Source organism: Metopolophium dirhodum, chromosome 8 (assembly GCF_019925205.1).
Source record: "Metopolophium dirhodum isolate CAU chromosome 8, ASM1992520v1, whole genome shotgun sequence".
Taxonomy (NCBI): Eukaryota; Metazoa; Arthropoda; class Insecta; order Hemiptera; family Aphididae; genus Metopolophium; species Metopolophium dirhodum.
This window is the reverse complement of record NC_083567.1, coordinates 21,054,111-21,073,304: the sequence shown is the minus strand read 5'-3', so window position 1 is coordinate 21,073,304 and position 19,194 is coordinate 21,054,111. Positions and strand designations below refer to the sequence as shown.

At 33.4% G+C, this 19,194-nt stretch overlaps 1 protein-coding gene across 1 annotated transcript in view; it reads left to right on the top strand.

Annotated features, from left to right (window-relative positions):
- The window catches only part of LOC132949993 (head-specific guanylate cyclase), a 299,190-nt gene extending 290,755 nt beyond the window's left edge, over positions 1–8,435 (top strand). The window contains exons 13-14 of the mRNA XM_061021156.1: positions 4,530–4,684; positions 7,844–8,435. Of these exons, the coding sequence (XP_060877139.1) occupies positions 4,530–4,684; positions 7,844–8,039 (351 nt within the window). The 3' untranslated portion in view covers positions 8,040–8,435. The remainder of the gene's footprint in view (positions 1–4,529; positions 4,685–7,843) is intronic.
- Positions 8,436–19,194: the final 10,759 nt, after the last annotated feature.

Below are 19,194 nucleotides of genomic sequence, written 5' to 3'. Positions count from 1 at the left end.
TCGAAAGCGAAATTAAACATTTTAAAATGTGGCCTGATCGATCTCAAGTATATATATTAAAAAATTCAAATCAGTTTTCAGAAGTCTTATCGCGTTAACAGGTCCGTCGGTAGGATTGACAAAAATTACATACAAATTGCAATAATAACTTGCAACGGGAGCGCTCCGATATTTTATTCACACACAGTTTACACAAACTAAAGACCACGTCTTAATACGCACACATTTACAATTTGCCTGTTTTGAACTCCTTAAAAACTGTCCGTTTGCAATCCCCTCGACGATAAGAACAACTGCAGTACGTCTTACTGCGGCGATAAACGTGAATATATAAACAAATTTGATTTATAATATTCGATTGCATTGAACAAACAACCGTGCAGAGCGCTGAAACTCACATATTGTTATTATTGCAACGTATATTTTTTTATAATTATTATTATATTATTTATATTGTTCAAGTAGAAGGTACCTATATATTATAATGACATAATATGGACGCGCGTACTTAGAACGTCGATTTAGATTAAATTCGCAACGATATAATAATTGAACGACCGGAATAGTGGATTTCGTCTGCCGGCTCGACCGCGGCGGCAGATAAAAACGTCGGACACGTATCCCTCGGGGATTTCGGAAAACCTTTGCGGAATAAGAGTCGACCACGGTGGGATGGGGTGGGGTGTGGGAGGACGCCGCTCGAGTAATAAATCGGGTAAAAGTCCGAGTATAATATAGCGATTACGGTCGAGATAGGGCCGCAAAACACAAAAGATTGCGGAAAAGTAATACATATATACATTATATATATATATATCACGGTGGAAAAAATATATACAATATATAATAAATATATCGGAACGGTTGTACGCATAGCATGACGTATACGATTCGGATGCGAATTCTTCACGTGTTTTACGCCGCCGCGTTATCGTCACAACATTATATTTTAACGTGGCGCAGGCTCAAATATTATACTATTATTATTTATTACAAATCAAAATTCGTTTCGTGTTCGACATTAAAATATACTCCTTGTCGACGGCGCCGGCGTTTTAAGAGGATGCTACACCCGCATGTGTTGTCTCAGTCTTACATAAAATATGTGAAACATTGCAAAAACTGTTTTGCGCGGGTGAGAACCACTCAGGCTGTAGTCACAGCCAAGCGACCAAATGTTCACACTGTAAAGATGAGAACATATTTTACTGTGCAACGTCGTTTATATATTTTTTCGATATCCGATCACAAAAAAAAGTGATTCAAGTTTGAAAATTAATTATTTTTTAGTTTTACGCACCGCGCGACACATTATAATAGCTATTATTAATATGCGTGTGCATTACGCGTGACTACGATAATTTCGGTATTTAGGGGAGGGGGGGGGGGGGGGGGTTTAATCGTACGAAAACTACAGCTATATTATATAGGTATACAAATGACAATTTTTCAATAATGTTATATCGTACTATGTGCAGTGTACTTTGGCGAAAAACTATGAGAACAATTTCAGACGCGTCGTCGTCGTAGGCGCGTTAAGCCATTTCAATCATCACAAATATTAATGATTAACTAATTATCGGCACCTACGTTGTGATAGTCCCACGGTGAGCTGCTTATACGACGTGCGTGATAATAATTATATTAGTATACGCTTTTGCCTTAAGATGAGGGTGCTACCCATAATGCGTTAGTTGTCTCCGTCTTATACGGCACAGACAATTATTGTCGTTCACAAGTTTCAATAATGAGCAGTTACTTTTGATACCAGAGGCCAATGAACCTGTTATCAAATAGAACTTTATCTGTGCTTGAGCGTCGGCGATTTTTCGATATTTTCATGTTCAAGCAAAATATATGGGTATGGGAAATGTCAACAATAAATTAAAAGTGCTCATATCTCGCTTGGAAATTAAAATATCGAATAAATCCGACGCTTTAGCGCAGCTATAATGTGCTTAGGTACCTAAAAGTTTGACGATAGGTCAAAAATTCACTGTAATATTATCAACAGCACACTATTGAAAGTTGCATTGTCGTACGTGTGTAATATGGAGACAACAAAATATGCATATGGGTATCGTCCTCTCAACCGATTCCCACAAGACGTGCGCGGTGCGATAATAATAATTAATACGTTTATATAATGTAATGGTAAATATTTGGTCCATATCATTATTATCATTATTATATCGTGTTATCATTATTTAAAAAACGTCGTCTTGGCGCACAAGTGCGTTTATATTTTTTCGGCCCAGCTCGAAAACAACAATTTATTATTATTATTGACATTATTATTGTTATCATGGTACACGACCTGGTGTATGCGTGCATCGTGTGGTGATCTATATAAAACGTAGTCGAACCACCTATACCTAATAATATATTGCCGGGGATTATACGAGCTTTAAGGGAATTAAATCTGCGCGTAATCTTTTAATGCTCCGGACTATTAGTTTTCGTAATAATTATGGCGCTAAAGTCTATTTTAATAATATTAGAATATTACATGTGCTTAAATACTTGACTGCAATATGCGATATCCAATACGTTATATCATAACAATACGTAACTGCGTGTTATATAATACGTCATGTAACAGTTACCATAAATATGTTTCAAGTTCTTCCCTTTTTTAATTTTTCTTATACGATTCTGATTTTTGTATACCTAACTGCAGTGTTATTATTATTGCTCCGGCCAACAGCGTCTTTTGTAGTATTATTATTAAACATTTTTTATATTCTTTTGAAATTGGTAATCGAGCACGGATTTAGTTCGGGCCATCTTAACCCACCCTCACTATTCGTTTTTGCAATAATTATGGCACTAAAGTCTATTTTAATAATATCAGAATATTACATGTGCAATATGCGATATCATAATAATATACGTTACCTATATTATAATATAAATATAACTGCATGTCATTTGATCCGTACATAACTGGAGTACCTATACTGGTATCGCGTAAAATTAATTTGCTCATAATAAATGGCACCGGCTGAAGAAAAATCCATTTTAAACACCCAATCATTATTATCGGTGTAAATGTATAATAATTATGTTATTCCCATTTTTTGGTTTTTTTTCTTACGATTCCCATAGATTTTTTTTATATTAAACAGTTATTATTTCTCTGGTCGACAGTGATTGTTATAACTGTTTTAAATACTTTTGATTTTGGTAATCGAGCAGGGTTCGAGCTATCTTCACCACCCCCCCCCCCCCCCCCCCACACACACAACAAATGGGCCATTATATTGCTCAAAACACTGCGGGGAAAGTTTTTAAGAAAAGGTCGTTTCACGTTATTATCCGAATTAAAACGTTTTTCATATTTATTTTTTTTACTTTAATAATGATATTATATTTTTACGTCGTTTTGTACGAGCATCACAATACCACTTTTACGTTTAAAAATTAAAATTTTACATAATAATCTAGTCAGTGTTTTTCGCAAGTGGGTTTGAGATTACTGAATGATATTCCAGTGCAAATTATTAACAGCACGTCTTATAAAATATACAAACACTCTATTAAACTATGGTTGTTAAATAATACTTGTGACCTACAGCCTATTTGTAATTTACCAGTGTCTATAATGTAGTCTATTTATTTATCTATTCCATTTTTGTTGTTTTTCTTTATATATTCATTCATTGCTATTTATGTTTTTGAACTATAGTAAAATATTACGCAGTATTTACGAAAGTGTTAAAAATATTATAAAGTTTATAAATATTAACTTATCTTTAAATAGTACTCCATCATTACCGATAAGAGGTTATCCTGATAGTGGTGATATGGCCCATTTAACTATGCTATATAAAAGGTATTACCTATATCATATACTATACCTACTTATTATCGCTGATTATAAACCTATAAATCATTTTTTCCCATTTGTGCCCAAATTTAAAACCATGTTTGTACAATGTAGTGTGTACATTGTACATAACATTTATAATATTTATTCATACAATATACGACAATTATATTTACCTTTTACTAGGTATTTAATGATAATCTTAATTATTGTTCGTTGAATGTATTATATTTTGTTTAACGATATTGTTATTTATTTTTTCGTTTTACGGTTTCCGTTTTAATTACGTTTAAAATGTCAACCGTGTTTTCAAAGGATAACATTTTTGACCTCTGGCTGCAGGTTTTGGTGACATGATTTGTTTTTCATCCCTTTTCGGCGAATAATGCAGCGACACCGCGAAAATGTTCGAAACTAGAGACGCATAAATGAGTGCACCATAAAATGCTCATGCATATTATGTTTTATTAAAGTAGGCACGTGTGTGCATTTATCATGCTCGTATGTGCTCGTATCTAGTATGCGTGTATAATACGATCAAAAAAATATTATATATTATTATATACGCGTTTGATGTTTTCCACTCGCAAAAGCGTAGATGTACGAAAAACACGACACATCTCGACTTATGATAATATTATATAGGCTATGTTATTATAGCTAAGTTCGATCGACTAGTTTTTAATCGTCTCGATTTCAGATGCGAATCGGATTGCACACAGGATCGATTTTGGCCGGCGTTGTCGGCGTGAAAATGCCAAGATACTGCTTGTTCGGCCACAACGTGACGATCGCCAACAAGTTTGAGTCTGGTAGCGAACCGCTCCGGATAAACGTCAGTCCGACAACTCATCAGTAAGTATCAATCATGATCGCGATTATCGATTTATTAATCTACCGGCTGTCGTGTCGTTATTAATGCGACGTATCGCCAGCTAGTCCTGCAGCGAGCCGTGTCTAGTGGGTGTCGATGGGGGAAGGTCCCAGAGTGGCAAAAGTCATGACATTTTTAAGGACGGTAGATTTTTAAATATGGATGTTTAATATATATAGCAGGGGTGCCAAATATTATTGCCCTTGGGTGCCAACGAAAGTTAGCTGATTCTACCTACTTTTGTTATTATAATGTACTGCAACCTATTCGAATTATTGTATGAATGTACTAAAAAGTAACTTTACGGGGCTCAGCCCATATTTTTAAAAATAATATTATGTACTGCCTATACAACTCGCCTCGTTGTGTGTTGCTACACCGTGGTTGGGAATGACGATGACGTGACTGTCGAAAATAATCGAATTTTGTCGTTGGATCGCCTATACATATCATATAGGCGACTTAATGAAGACAGAGACAACAGTTGCGTGCGATTCGGTTTCGTTCGAGTTGGATGAGGCGAAATTCAATATTGAACGGAGAAAAAGATAAATAATTGATTTGCCGAAAAATTATATAATCGCGATTGCGTGGCACAACGTACTCGGTACGATTCAATATTTAATGTTGATATTTACATTATAATACACGTCGTGATGGTTTAGTGAAACTCCATGCCACGTCCTACGACCACAGGTCCACGGCGCCGTCGGCCTGGATAAATAATATGCTCAAATTTGAGGTTGGACCTCTGCTCGAGATTTGTTTGTTATTTTATTTTAGACGATTTCACTCGTATGATATAATATATAATATGCATAAAATATAATACACTCACCTACCTATACAACCGTATTAAGTCTCCGCTACGGTTTTTACCGACTTTTCCGTCGTCATGTATGCGTTTTAGCCGCAATCGAGATGTCCGTAAAACGTTTTTTTTTTTTTTTTTGATAAATCGAACCATTCGGCATGAATGCTGTAAAAAAAATAAAAAATATCTATAAAAATAATAAATGGTTTATATGCGTGTGTGTGTGTGTTTGTGGTGTACGATATCTTTAAATAGCCGCTTTCGTTACCCTTCGGGCCGCACGGATTGTCAAGAAAAAAATCTTATACCCGCGCAGACGTGAAATTTTATTTTTCCATCTTTCAATTCGATATCTTTTTACCGCTCGGTCCGCATTGGGTCATATATTATTGCACACAGACGACCGGTACTGTCCCGTATTTTATTTTTTTCTTCATTCTCAGTATTATTCTCGGGGTTCGTCCCGCGGATATTCCGACCAGCCGGCGGCTATACACTCCAATAACTCTCTCTCTCTCTTTCTCTCTCTCAATCTATCTATTTACATGTATATAATATAACACATGTAGGTGGTATGTGTTTATTTTTAAGTGCACAGTGTATTTCGGCTTCATCGCGCTCTACTTGAATGAATCTCTGCACGAGAATGATTGATATTTGGCATTCCGTCATTCCACCTAATTTATAATATTATTATATAATATAATACCGTCTTCGTCCGTCTTCTTATATTATTATTCATACAGTGTGCGCATAATATAATATAATATTGTTATATATTGCAGTTAAACAGCAGTATACTCACTACTCATCGTCACGATCAATTGATATCGAAGCAGCTTCTATACGTGCAATGTTAAGGTGTTCTCGAATTTCTAAATTATTTAATACCTTGTATACCTCGTATAGTACCTACGAAAATACGCATAATGTCTGTCTACATAACATTAAAGATCTTTCCATTTGTAAGACGTTATATAATATGCAATATTATGTTTGCAAATAAGACACAGGTAATTGCTGCTTAGATACTCGGAGCTTTCGTTGCGTGTATATACGCCAAAAGCATTCATATGGCCGCCCCATATCTATATACCATACATATGTTATATTAGTCAGGAATTCATAAAATACTTAAAGTATATACGTTTGGTAAACGAGCTCAAATTACATGCGCAAAGACTACGGACGCCGCTATATTATTATGGTTTTAATCCAAACGTATAAATAATAAATTGTATGATATAATGATATCGCGATAAATCTTTCCTTCAAACGATTTCGTTTTCATGTGAGAAAGCCAACTGTATAGCGTTGCAGGACTCTGAAGATATCACAAACATATTTTGTCTGTAAAACTTAATAGTTGACGTCTTGCCGTCGTTTGAATTTGAAATTTAAATTTGATTTCTGATATTTGTATTTTATAATTTTTTAATCAAATTGTTCTCCATTATTTTATTTTCAATAATTTAAATTTTTCATGGTGAAAAAAGATAGGGACATAAGATGGAGGAGTGACAAATTGTATCGGGGCCTATAATAGCGGCCACTTGTGCTATATCCGGCCTTGGTTGTATGTTATATTATTATTATCATACTCGCATATCGCTGCCTCCGAGATGGATCTCGAATTAAAAATTGTTATACTAGTTGGGTCCCGAATTATTTTAGGTATTACACTTTAGTTGAGTCCCTTAGTTTTTGGCGAGTACTTTACGTCTATAATATACTAACATTTTCTTCCTATTTTAATAGACTTAGGAGTTAGGACTGTGTATGATCTATATAGAGTTTAGACCAAAGGTAGGTATGGTTAAAAATATTATTTTTTTTTTGTTTCTTTGCCACTAAAAATAAATTAGTAAATATAAATTAGAAAAATTTTGCAAATTACAATATACTAAAAATATAAGTAAAACACCAAGAAAAAATATTTAAAATTTTAAAAGTCAAAATATATAAAAAAAAATATATAGATAGATGTTAGGTACCTATTATAATATAAATAAAGTTCTGAATAGACTTCTAAGTCTGTTCAAACGTGAAGGAAAATGTTAGTGTAGTGTAGTAGTCACCAACAAATATAATTATAACGACCCAACTAGGTAGTGCGGTCCCTGAAAAATCTAGGGCCCAACTAGTGTGTAATACCCTGCTGCGATTGGCAGCCCCTAGTACTTGGAACCCAACTCGGATGCCCCATCACATATTATTATTTATATTTTGATGAATATTATATTAAATTAATATAATATTATTGGTGTGATGTCATCTATACACATGAAATGCATTATTAACGCGATCGCGTGCTCGCTGTTCGCAGGTTGTTGATGAAGACCCCCGGATTCTCGTTCGAGGAGAGGAGCCGGTCGTGTTTGCCCGTCGGGTTCCCCGAGCACATACCGGGCACGTGCCATTTCCTGTTGTCGTACGCGCACCCCGACATGTCGGCCGACGGCGCGCCCGACTTGGACGCTCACGTCACCGCCGGCTTGCGGCAGCTCACCTTGGACAGCTGAACGACACCGCCACCGCCACCGCCACCGCCGACGCAGCCGTCGCCGTCGCCGTCTCCTCGTAGATGATTACAAAAATATTATTACGATATTATACACACGCGCACCGGCGGTACGACGTCGAGTCTTATTATAATATATTGTAATTTTTGTTTTTTTTTGTTTTTGCCCACCCGTAGAAGTGCACTCACCATAATAATATTGAACATATTATATTATATTACGATGATAATAATGATAATATGCCGATGAAAGGAAAAACGTAAAAAAGGAAGAAAAAAAATGTTATAGTTTGATTATTATTATTATATAGGTATATTATAGTATCGCGATACGTTTACCGTACCTATATGTTATTATATAGCTGTAGAGTCCAGTCATCTCAAATATATATACATATATATATATATATATATATATATCATCATGTATGTATACCTCCTAATATCCTTATCCTGTCATCCCGTCCGTCGGAACAAAACACCGCCGGACTTAAAAGCACTCGATTCGTGCATCACGATTCCTGCACACTTCGCTCACCTAAATTTTAAATAACGATAATAATACATTACATTAATTATTATGACATCGCCCGTCGCCGACGGTTGAAGTCGCGTGAGATGAACGCGTTATATATTGTTTGTACAACAGCTAAATCATTCTCTTGCGGCCTAAAATATTTATAATAATATGATCAAAAGCATAACGATTAAAATATTATTATAATATCCGACAACGGTGACGTTATTATTTCTTTTGGATTTCTTCATTTATTTCCATGATGTAATAATATACAATACATTATATATTGAACGTAATATAAAAAAGTCTTTCGAGCGTGGTCTCCTTTTCCGTATTTACCGGCGGCGCAATACCCACTACACGTCGGCGACGATAGACATTCGTTTTTTTTTTCTTCAGTAAAAATATTATTATATATAGAATAATAATTATTATTATACAAAACGGTTCTGCGATATAATAATATAGAGAGTCGGGAAGGAAAAAAAACATTTTAACGAACACCAGCGATAATTTTATTCTATAGAATCGCTTCGAAAAATACGGCTCACGGAGACTGATGGTATTAAAAACCCTGTACCTATATCCGAACGCTTTGTTCCACTGTACAGTGGGTGAAAAAAAATTACTGATTTAGAATATTTAAGAAAAATCGTTTAAATATTTCTGGAACTTAAAGGACTAAAAAAAAAAATCGGGTTCTCCAGTAGATAATATTCATCTCTAACAAATCTCTTCGGAAATGAATTTTTTTAAATAATGTACAGGAAACGGATATAATAATAATAATAATAATAATATGATCAAAGAAGACCAAGACCAATTTTAATAATTATTATGCATCTGACATAAGAGAAGAAAATACCTTTGGCTAATGAAAGGCGCCAAATAATAACTTTTGTAGGTTCAGTATATTCAAAAGAACTTAATTTGAAATTTCAATAACAACATTGATAACCTTATTCTTTTTAACCAAGAATATTATACTCGTAGTTTTATTAAAATTATTTTATTTTATTCGCTATTTTATTTAGTTTGAATTACTTATACAGTACCTACCTAGTACTTGATACAACTGCTACGACCAAACGATTCTGAGACAAATCATTCAGTGAAATTAGAAACTATAAATCTATCAGAAAATACCTACCTATATAATATGATTTAAAGATATGTGAACACGATAAAAAAAATACAAAGCGGTAAAAAAATTTTTAATTAGATAAGATAATAATATCTAAATTCAAGAAATAATTTCAACAGCGACAAAATAACATTGAGTATACGGTTGTGTAAGGAACAATAGATAGGTACACCGATCGGATGAATTAATCACTTTTGTACAAAGATATTTCCAAAAATAAATATGCTTATATTAAGACACTTTGACTCTTGTTTCACGTCCTCTTTTTCTTTAATCTCTTAGAATCTTCCTATGGTGTAAAAAATTAATTAATACAAACAAAGGGAAAAAAATCTACTGACAAAAAAAAACTATTGTGATCAACGTTATTTCATAACGAGTTTTGTGTTCCTAGTGTTTAATGTTTCTATCGTTTATCGTTTTAACACGTGAATATAAATATTGTAGTTAAATCATTATTACGTATTAAGAATAATATAATATTATTGTATGTTTCAACAATAATAATAATAATATTGATAATGTTTTATTGGATATTATATTATATTATTGCCATCGCATTATAACACTAAATTTAGAAATAATATTCTATCAATAAGTCTATATAATATATACATATAATATTATGTATATTATATATTATTTTAAACGTTTGCTTTTGTCAAAAAAAACTATTGCGTTACTTGACTAAAAATTATTATTAACACTATAATATTATTATAATAATTTATTATTGTTTTTTTTTCTTTCTCTCTGTACTACAACTGCTACACTGGTGTGATAAAATATTATTGTGAGAAGAGAAATATATGTAATTGCGTTTACGATTTAGATTGTTACGCTGACGCGTCTGTACAACACGTATTGTCAATTATATATTACGTTATTTCCGACTGCTTTTTAACACACACACACACACACACACTCACTCACTCACATTGGATAATATTTGGATCCGTCGAAAATCGTCAAGTGTGCAGAGTGTTGTATAAGCTGGACAAAAAAAAAATTATTGATATTACTATATAATAATACATATACTAAGATTGTTATTTCTTTGCGTGTATATATATATATATTGTGTCGTACCTATATAATAATATATATATAAATAATATGTGCGTGTGCGCTTTGTGTTTGCACACAGAGTGTTCCGCAAACGGTGTTACATGATCTGATGTGCGGAAGGGGACTCGGTCGTGTTTGCATCATGCCATATTATCGATTTAAGACGGTACCAACAAACGCATTCGCGGCACACCCTGTATGCCAAAATAAATTCGAATTTCGCCAAATAAACAGAATAAAACACTTTCGTTCAATCGCGTAGTTGTGTATATATCGTACTTTATTGTCATACCTGCGTACCTATATAAAATACCTATTATGTAAATATATAGTGCGCCGAGTTGCGCTCGATCTCTAATCGCCGACCAAAACCTTTTGTCCCACATCGACGCCGTCGACGTATACTGTATAGGTAACAACAATAATAAGTTTACTGTACGAAATTTACTATAAGTGATAACCTCCTGCACAGAGTACAGTAGTTATTATTGGTAACACAAATAACATTTTAAATCGAAACATGTGGTGAAAACAAAACACAACGAAAGGCGAGATAAATATTATTTAATACGTTACTTTCTCAATAAATTGATAACTAATAGATACCTAAGTATTTTACAAATAATAAAAAGAGTACAAAATTGGAACTCAGAACTTTTTAACTTGCTTGGTGCATCAAAAAAGAAATCAATTTTTTTTACTGAATTACCGTTAAACTAATACAGTTATATTTGAAGAGGCATGACTAATATTTTGTTAATGTGGTGGTACAAAAAATGTGTTTCTAGATCTGAGAGTATGGTGAGGTGGTATATTAATAAGGAAGTTTGGATAACAACTCCGGACAACCAATTTAATTATTTTGATTATTTAATAATTTATGTAAGAAACAAAATATATTATCATTACTAATAAGCCGTCTATATCTTCAAGAGATAGAATGTTTAGTTATTTAGCTGATATATTCGATGAAGTGTCAATATTCTCTCAAATGTTGTAACCGCTATCATATGAAGAAATTTTTCAATTTTAAAGGTTTTCGTTACGTTCACGACTGATCTAACCTTCGGATTGGTCTCTTCCTGCAATTTATGCGGCCAGCTTTATTTTATTTCATTATTGCGTTCACCCATTACCCAGACATAATACACCGATATTTATCATAATAACCGCGGTTCGAAATAAAACCAACACGGTGGTGGCGTAGTTTATCTATCTTTTGAAAAACTATCTATACAAGGCTTTATACTATTATGCGGGGCAATAGGTCAACGCCAGTGATTAATTTATTAAGGTCGTTCGAGATTTTTATTCTGACTTTTTTTAAAAGAAAAATTATTGGTCGTCCGTGTGCAGAAAGTCGTAAGACACGCATAAGTCGGCTTTTGAGTGAACTTGAAGCGCATTCTGAGCATTTCCGATTAGCAACTGAAATATAAGCTGTAACAGGCCAGGAAAATACGTCCCGAATCGGATAAAATGTCAGGGTCCCGGAGGAGTGACCCGAAAAGAAGAATTTCCAGACGCCTCCAAAAAGCCGCAGAGGTACGATTTTTAAAAATCATTTCCTACTTCCAGTTCGTTCATCCGTCATAGAATGTACCTATAGGTGACATTTTTATTCTTTACTAAAATGTAGATAAATATTGCGAGTGGCAAACAGTTGTCCAAAAATTCGATCAACATTTGCATTCCGTAATATCGACATGTAGATGGATAGTAGTATCATGTCGTCGACTGCGCCAAACCGATCTAAAAATATAAATCGAAGTCGCGTCGAAAATAAGAATCGTCTATTCGTCTGACGTCTCTAACCGATAACGTCACACACCAAAGAGTGGACCCTCAGAAATTATAATGATTAGGTATGTGGACGCTATGCGGTAGCCTCGGATCACAATAACGAAGAACCTACGTCACTGATAATAATAAAATCCACGTTCGTTGGGACTAAGTTGAGCGGATTTTGAGCTGATGAAAACAGAATTAAAAAAAAAAAAAAAAACTAGTGGAAAAAGAATAAACCAAGAAACGATATTGCCGTTATTGTAATAATTATATTGCAAACGATTTCGTTCTGGTTCTATTACCTTTGTAACATTATAGTCGAAAACTGCGCAAGGAAAATCGAAACATTAATTATTATTCGTCTTTAAAGTAAATAACGCTGTTGTTTGATGTCTCCGTGTGATATACCTATAATATATTATTATGTAGGAATTAAACGGACAATCTGTGACGAAATTTTCAAATTTATAATAAATATCGGACAATAATTATTATTACGATCAAAAACAAATATACCCCGCAATATGCAGGAATCCGGTGGCTAGGGATCAAAAATAATACTAGCATAATCTAATAACTATAGCCATGATCCCAAACCACGGCGTTACCGATACATACCGATATTATATTATATTTTACAAACGATAACGGTTTAAAAAAACCTATACCGTCAAACATTCCTCGAACGCATCCCTCGAGTCTCTTATTTCCACGGCACTGCTGCTGGTTTAGCCACTCGAATACGCGATTATTGCTAAATAATACATAGTACTATTTGTCTATACTGCACTGCCCACGTGTACGGCCTACAAAGGTAATAATAATAGTAATATAATAATTAATTCCGACACGGGTCTTGTGTATAAAACATTACAACATTCAGATCGAGTTGAGTCGTTGCGATACCAGTTAAGTTTGAAACCAACTCTGCGGTGCAGCAATATAACCGGCTAATTAATGTGTACATAGTGCGGCATAAGTTACTATCTTTTTGATTTGGACGGCCAATTTTTTTTGTCTGAAGGTTGGCAACATCGTAACTCTTATCAGTTGACTGTCATAATTAGAGTGGGAGTTCTTTAAGTAATAAATTTGTCTGAATTTTTGGCTAGGTTGTAGTTTATTCAAAGTGGATCTAAATGGTCAAATCGTGTAATCGTTTATTAAGTTGCTCCGAAATCACATTGTTCTGAGTCTTTTATGTTCCATTGTTTAGGGTCACAGCACATTATCCTGCCCCGCTTATTATGCACATAGTTGTAACTAGTTGAGAATCTATTTTTTCTGTATTCGGCGGTATACCGCTTTCGCGGTAATCGTTAATCAGATTGTAATACAAATAAACACGCAAATGTAATATATTTTTTTCATTGCTTACTTATCATATTAAATTCGATATCTCAAGCTTCGACCCATACGGGCCAGTGGAATCAACACAGTGACAGTGAGATAGTACAGCTACAGTTTTGTGGAGGCCGACACTACCGCGCGCTGTGGTGCCCGTTTTGCGGCAGGGATGCGCGAACAAGACGAGTTTTGGTCGGCCGACGACCGATATATTCTTAACGAGAACTCAGTATAGCGAGAGTGTTACTGCTATTCTTATTTCTGCTCCGTCTCCCTAACTGGTCCCGATCAGTTTTGTTAAAATGTTGTTCCTTGTCGTGGCTTTTGAGCTTTTCTACTATATAATAATATAATACCCTAGATTAGGGACCGATCTATAACAACATTAAGTTATTTTAGTGGAAAGTTGTGATGTACTATTTAGTCATCAGACGTGATGTCCATTCGTAAAAGTGGACTGACAGTTGACGATTAGATGGATGTTTATGGATCCAGTCTTCGAGTCTTCATCGGGTTCGGTTTGAGTTTCCATCTCCAGTACAATGTGATAAGGTCTTCTTCAAGCGTTTTATCGCATTCGTATGTAACTTTGTCTTAATGTGGTGTATCGTCAGCGTACTAGATAATATTTATTTGATTTGGTTTCAGTCGTATCGTGTATTTATATAGATTAAAATGCAAGGGGTTAGTATATGGATCTTTGGGGTAGGTAGGCCATTGTTCATTGTCCTCCGCCTGCTTTTTTTGTCCAACCCAAAACTTATAGTCGTCCATTCACTAATATACCTATTGTTGATAACTGATAAGGTCTACACTCTACATTCTGCACAACCTTTGGGAGCTTTAAGAGTAATCCTTCTATACACATCATGTAGTATGCCGAAAAAAACTCAATAAATATAGCTTTAGTTTTGAAGCATTTTTGATATCCCGCTCCTGCAAAAGATATTAAGGCAATAACTAGATCAGATCAAAACCAAATCCCCACAAAATCCAGCCACCTGTCCTATCGGTAGAACCTTGTCGACAAGTGACTATATATTCCGCTGTTTAATATGTGCTCAAATGGTTTGAAACTAAACCCAAGAAGTGCATTGGGTCGATAGTTGACGACTTAAATGGGTTTTTACCTAGTTTCTTTAATATCATGATTTTGGTTTCTTTGAAATGTTTTGAGAAAAGTCCTGTTTTGATGATGCTACTGTACTATTAAATTAGTGTTTCGAAATGATAGTAACTTCTTTTTTCAAATGAGAACCACCCTTTTTTCATGTGGACTGTTTAGCAGATGACTTTCTTTAACATCTTGAATTCTTGATGTATCTAAATAAAAATGTGTACGAATAGTTTTTTAACTATTTAAATTTATATACTACGGATGATAGATCAATAATAATTGGTTTAGGATATACGGAGACTATGATGATCTTAAAATAATAATAGTTATCATTTATTATTTATTAGTATTAATCATCTGTTAACATTTTATAATTTGTAATAAATGTCTGATTAGGCAGGTACCTATAGTAAATACTAGATTCAATATTACATCTATTTTATATTTTTGTAAATCTATTTTTATGGACAATACCCTTCGAGTGGACATTTTAATAATTCTGAAACTACTCGTTTGAATTTTAATTTGTTGTATCAAAGATCAAAATGTTCGATTAACAGGGAAAAAGCTTGGTTTTCATTTGAAAAAAATTAGTTTGTATCACCACAGGTACTCTTTAAATTATATAAAAATCTGATCAATTAAAAATATGGTCCTTAGGCCTTAATTATACATAAAAATTTAAAAAAAGAATTTTAATAAATGTATTGTTTAAGTGCTAAATTGGTGACCATGATTGGTGAATCACCCTATAATGCATTAAGTTCTATATTTCAATATATGCATGTACCTATATTATACTTACCTAATTTCTTTTTCGTTACCAAGTTTTTATTTTGACTTAGAATCTATAAAATAATATTAGCTCCGTAATAGAAAATTCTTGAGCACGCGTCATGAGAGTTGGGGCATCAATAATATATATCATGATTAACGATTTTATAAATACTATATAGATGTGAAGTTATGTTATATACTTGTGAACAATTAGTTATTGTTTCCTCCTTCAATTGTCTTCAAAACCATATGATACGGCATAGGTGTAAGTACCTACTAACAGCACTATGTAAGTTTGCCATTGAATAGTCGGACATTTTTTTTTAATATTTTGAGGTTTCAACTCGCATCTATAGACATTTACCAACATGTTTCTCATTAGCGTTACAGTTTATAACCTGAAACCGATTATCACAGGTGACAGTCGTTATTTTATTATATAGTAAATAATCAAATAATACGTGTTGTATGCAGCGTTATTAGTTGATATATGTACCAAAATGTTTTAAGTGTCAACACGTTTTGTATAACGTGGTGGTTTTGTATATTGACCGTGATCGTTAAAATATACCGTCCAAAACCAATACCATCACGAGAGACCAAAAATTAAAATTAAATAATATGCGATCGTTTCACACGTTTCTCCTCGTACTTGTATTGTTTTTATTATTATTATATGCATAAAATACATTTATTACTAATCATTAGATAGTTTAGATAGGTAGTTCAAATCTCTGCGTGTCGTCGAGTATTTGTCTAAAAAAAAAAAAGGAAAAAATCGCCTGAGCCACGACGATGGAGACGTCTAACGATACGACACCGTAATATATATTATTATTATTGTTTTATTGTAATGGGAAAAGAGAAATTTCGACGTTGGTTTTCGGTTTTTACGATAGTGTATTATTTGCTGTATCGCTATGTGCGAAATTAAAGGAAATACAATGTTATTTATGCGTCGTTAATTGTTACATTATGCCGAGACGTTTGTGTTGAAATCCATTTCGACCAGCAATAATTATAATGTGCAGGTACTTTACATATTATTATCACGGTGAATATCGTTATATTCTTCACATAACTATACACACACACCTTGTACGAAAAACTGAGCACACCTCGAAACACATTTGCATAAGCAGTCGAGTTTAAATTTCGTTATTTCGACGCGCGTTCCGTTTCCCCGGCGTCAAGGAGACCTGAAAGTCTTTTAAACGTCCGCCGAACACAACCGCAGTTATGGTAGTTGATGGAAGGCGATACAATTCGCAATTCCCAACCATAAGGCTTAAATGTAATAATCGCCAGTTTAACATTTGTACTCAGTTACAGTATAGGAGAGTATAAAAGAAATTACTAAATATTTTTCTTGGGACTTTGTAATTCTTTATTTATTATATCACTCTGTATATAGGTAATAGTAATATACATATTTCAAAAAAAATTAAATCGGTTGGTAACATAATAACAATTCAATATAAAAATTTTGGTTCAAACATATTATTATAGAAATAAAAATATAAAAAAAGTTGAATCTTGATAACATCACTAACATTACTCACGTCATGAATTAGATTAAAGTAAATAAATCAAATTTTTTTTTACTTATAAAGGTTTTTAGAGTTATGTAAATTAATATGTTTTTTGCTACTTTAAACTGTGTGTAATTGATTTTCTTATCTTGAAATTAGATTTGACAATCGCAACAGCATTCAAAGAATCGTTTCCAATTTTATTTCTCTTTTAAGTTTTTACCTCACTTAAAACGGAAAACATTTTCTCTGATTCTGCATTTGAATATTGAATGTGGCAAATTGAACACCAATTTTGCTAATTTATAGATACTTGGAAACAAGAAGCCTCCTTGATAAATTTTTTTAAATTCATTTAAAAAGTAAAATTCTCCGTATTTTCTTAAAAAAGCTTCAAGTTCCCATTTATCCCTTTTATAAATGTTGATCTAACATTTCTCTGCGCTAAGGAATTTCCCTGCAATCTACCAGCACCACTGCACAACCGCGACGACGACTGCTGTGTTATAGTAGCTGTGCCTTATACTGTGCCCAGTAGAAGTAGTGTGAATATGAAACTGTATACATTAAATATCATTTGCTTTTATACCTACATCGTATAGGTACCTACAATTGAACGTGTTCTTAACTCGCTGTCGGCTGCTGCAGGTATAGTGTATCAGATTTTTCTGATCCTATATTTTCACTATTGCAGGTACAGATAAAGCCGAAACAGACACCTATACATGCCTATACTACTACGTAGACGATATATCCACATAATACAATCATACGTAGGTATAATGTGTGTTTTACTTATATTGTGTAAGATGTATGTATACCCACCGAATAGACGTTTACAGCCAAACGCACAATGTCTGAACTCGATGATATATATATATATATATATATTTTTTTTTTTTTTTAAATGTAACCTTTTCTTTTGTGATGCACACTCGAAGAAAATCGGTTACAGAGGATGGACGGAGATGTATGCACAATGCGCGTGCGTGTATGCCTATTATAATAATATACATTATACATTTAGCTGCATAAAGGTCTTATCGGTTATTATTATTTTAATAAATGTGTATCTTTCACAACAAAAACGTTGTAATGCATTATGCAAATGTGTGCAGAAAACTCATTTATTTTACTTGCGATAACGGCGGAGGCGGACCTGGAGTAGGTCAACTGGGACATTTGTCCTAGGCCCCCCGGCCACATCTTTAGACCTCGTGACCCACCATCGAAATGAGAAATTAAAATACAAAAACAAAGCGAGACAAAGCCATGAGTTGTACACGGCCGTTAACATTGATAATGACAAAAGTGATGCGACTAAATACTAAATATAATATCATAATGATGGATGATATTAATAAGACGTAACAACCAATAAGTAATGGCCGACGTTATAATAGACAATAGTTGTAATGAATTATATTAATGCGTCATTATATGAATATTGTCTTTGTGTCACAATAAAACAGAAACCATATCAACAATGATAATTTATTAATACATAATATTATGCACTTATCAAAATATACGAGTATACTACAAATATACAAATATCTAATAATACCAAATATATTTAACATATTATTATAATATATCTATAGATCAGATAAACTGTACATTATATTATAATATAATATATATATTTTTTTTATATTTTATATATATGACAGTTGAGTATGACTAGAATATGAAATAAAATTATATAAAAACATTGACTCTTGTACGAGTACGACGAATGTTCTTATTGAAAAAAAAAAGTAATAAATAAATTTGTCCTGGGCGCCAAAAATCCTAGGGAAAATAGCACTTCCACGTAATATCATATCAGTCGCGTAAATTTTCATTATAAAATGGTTTATG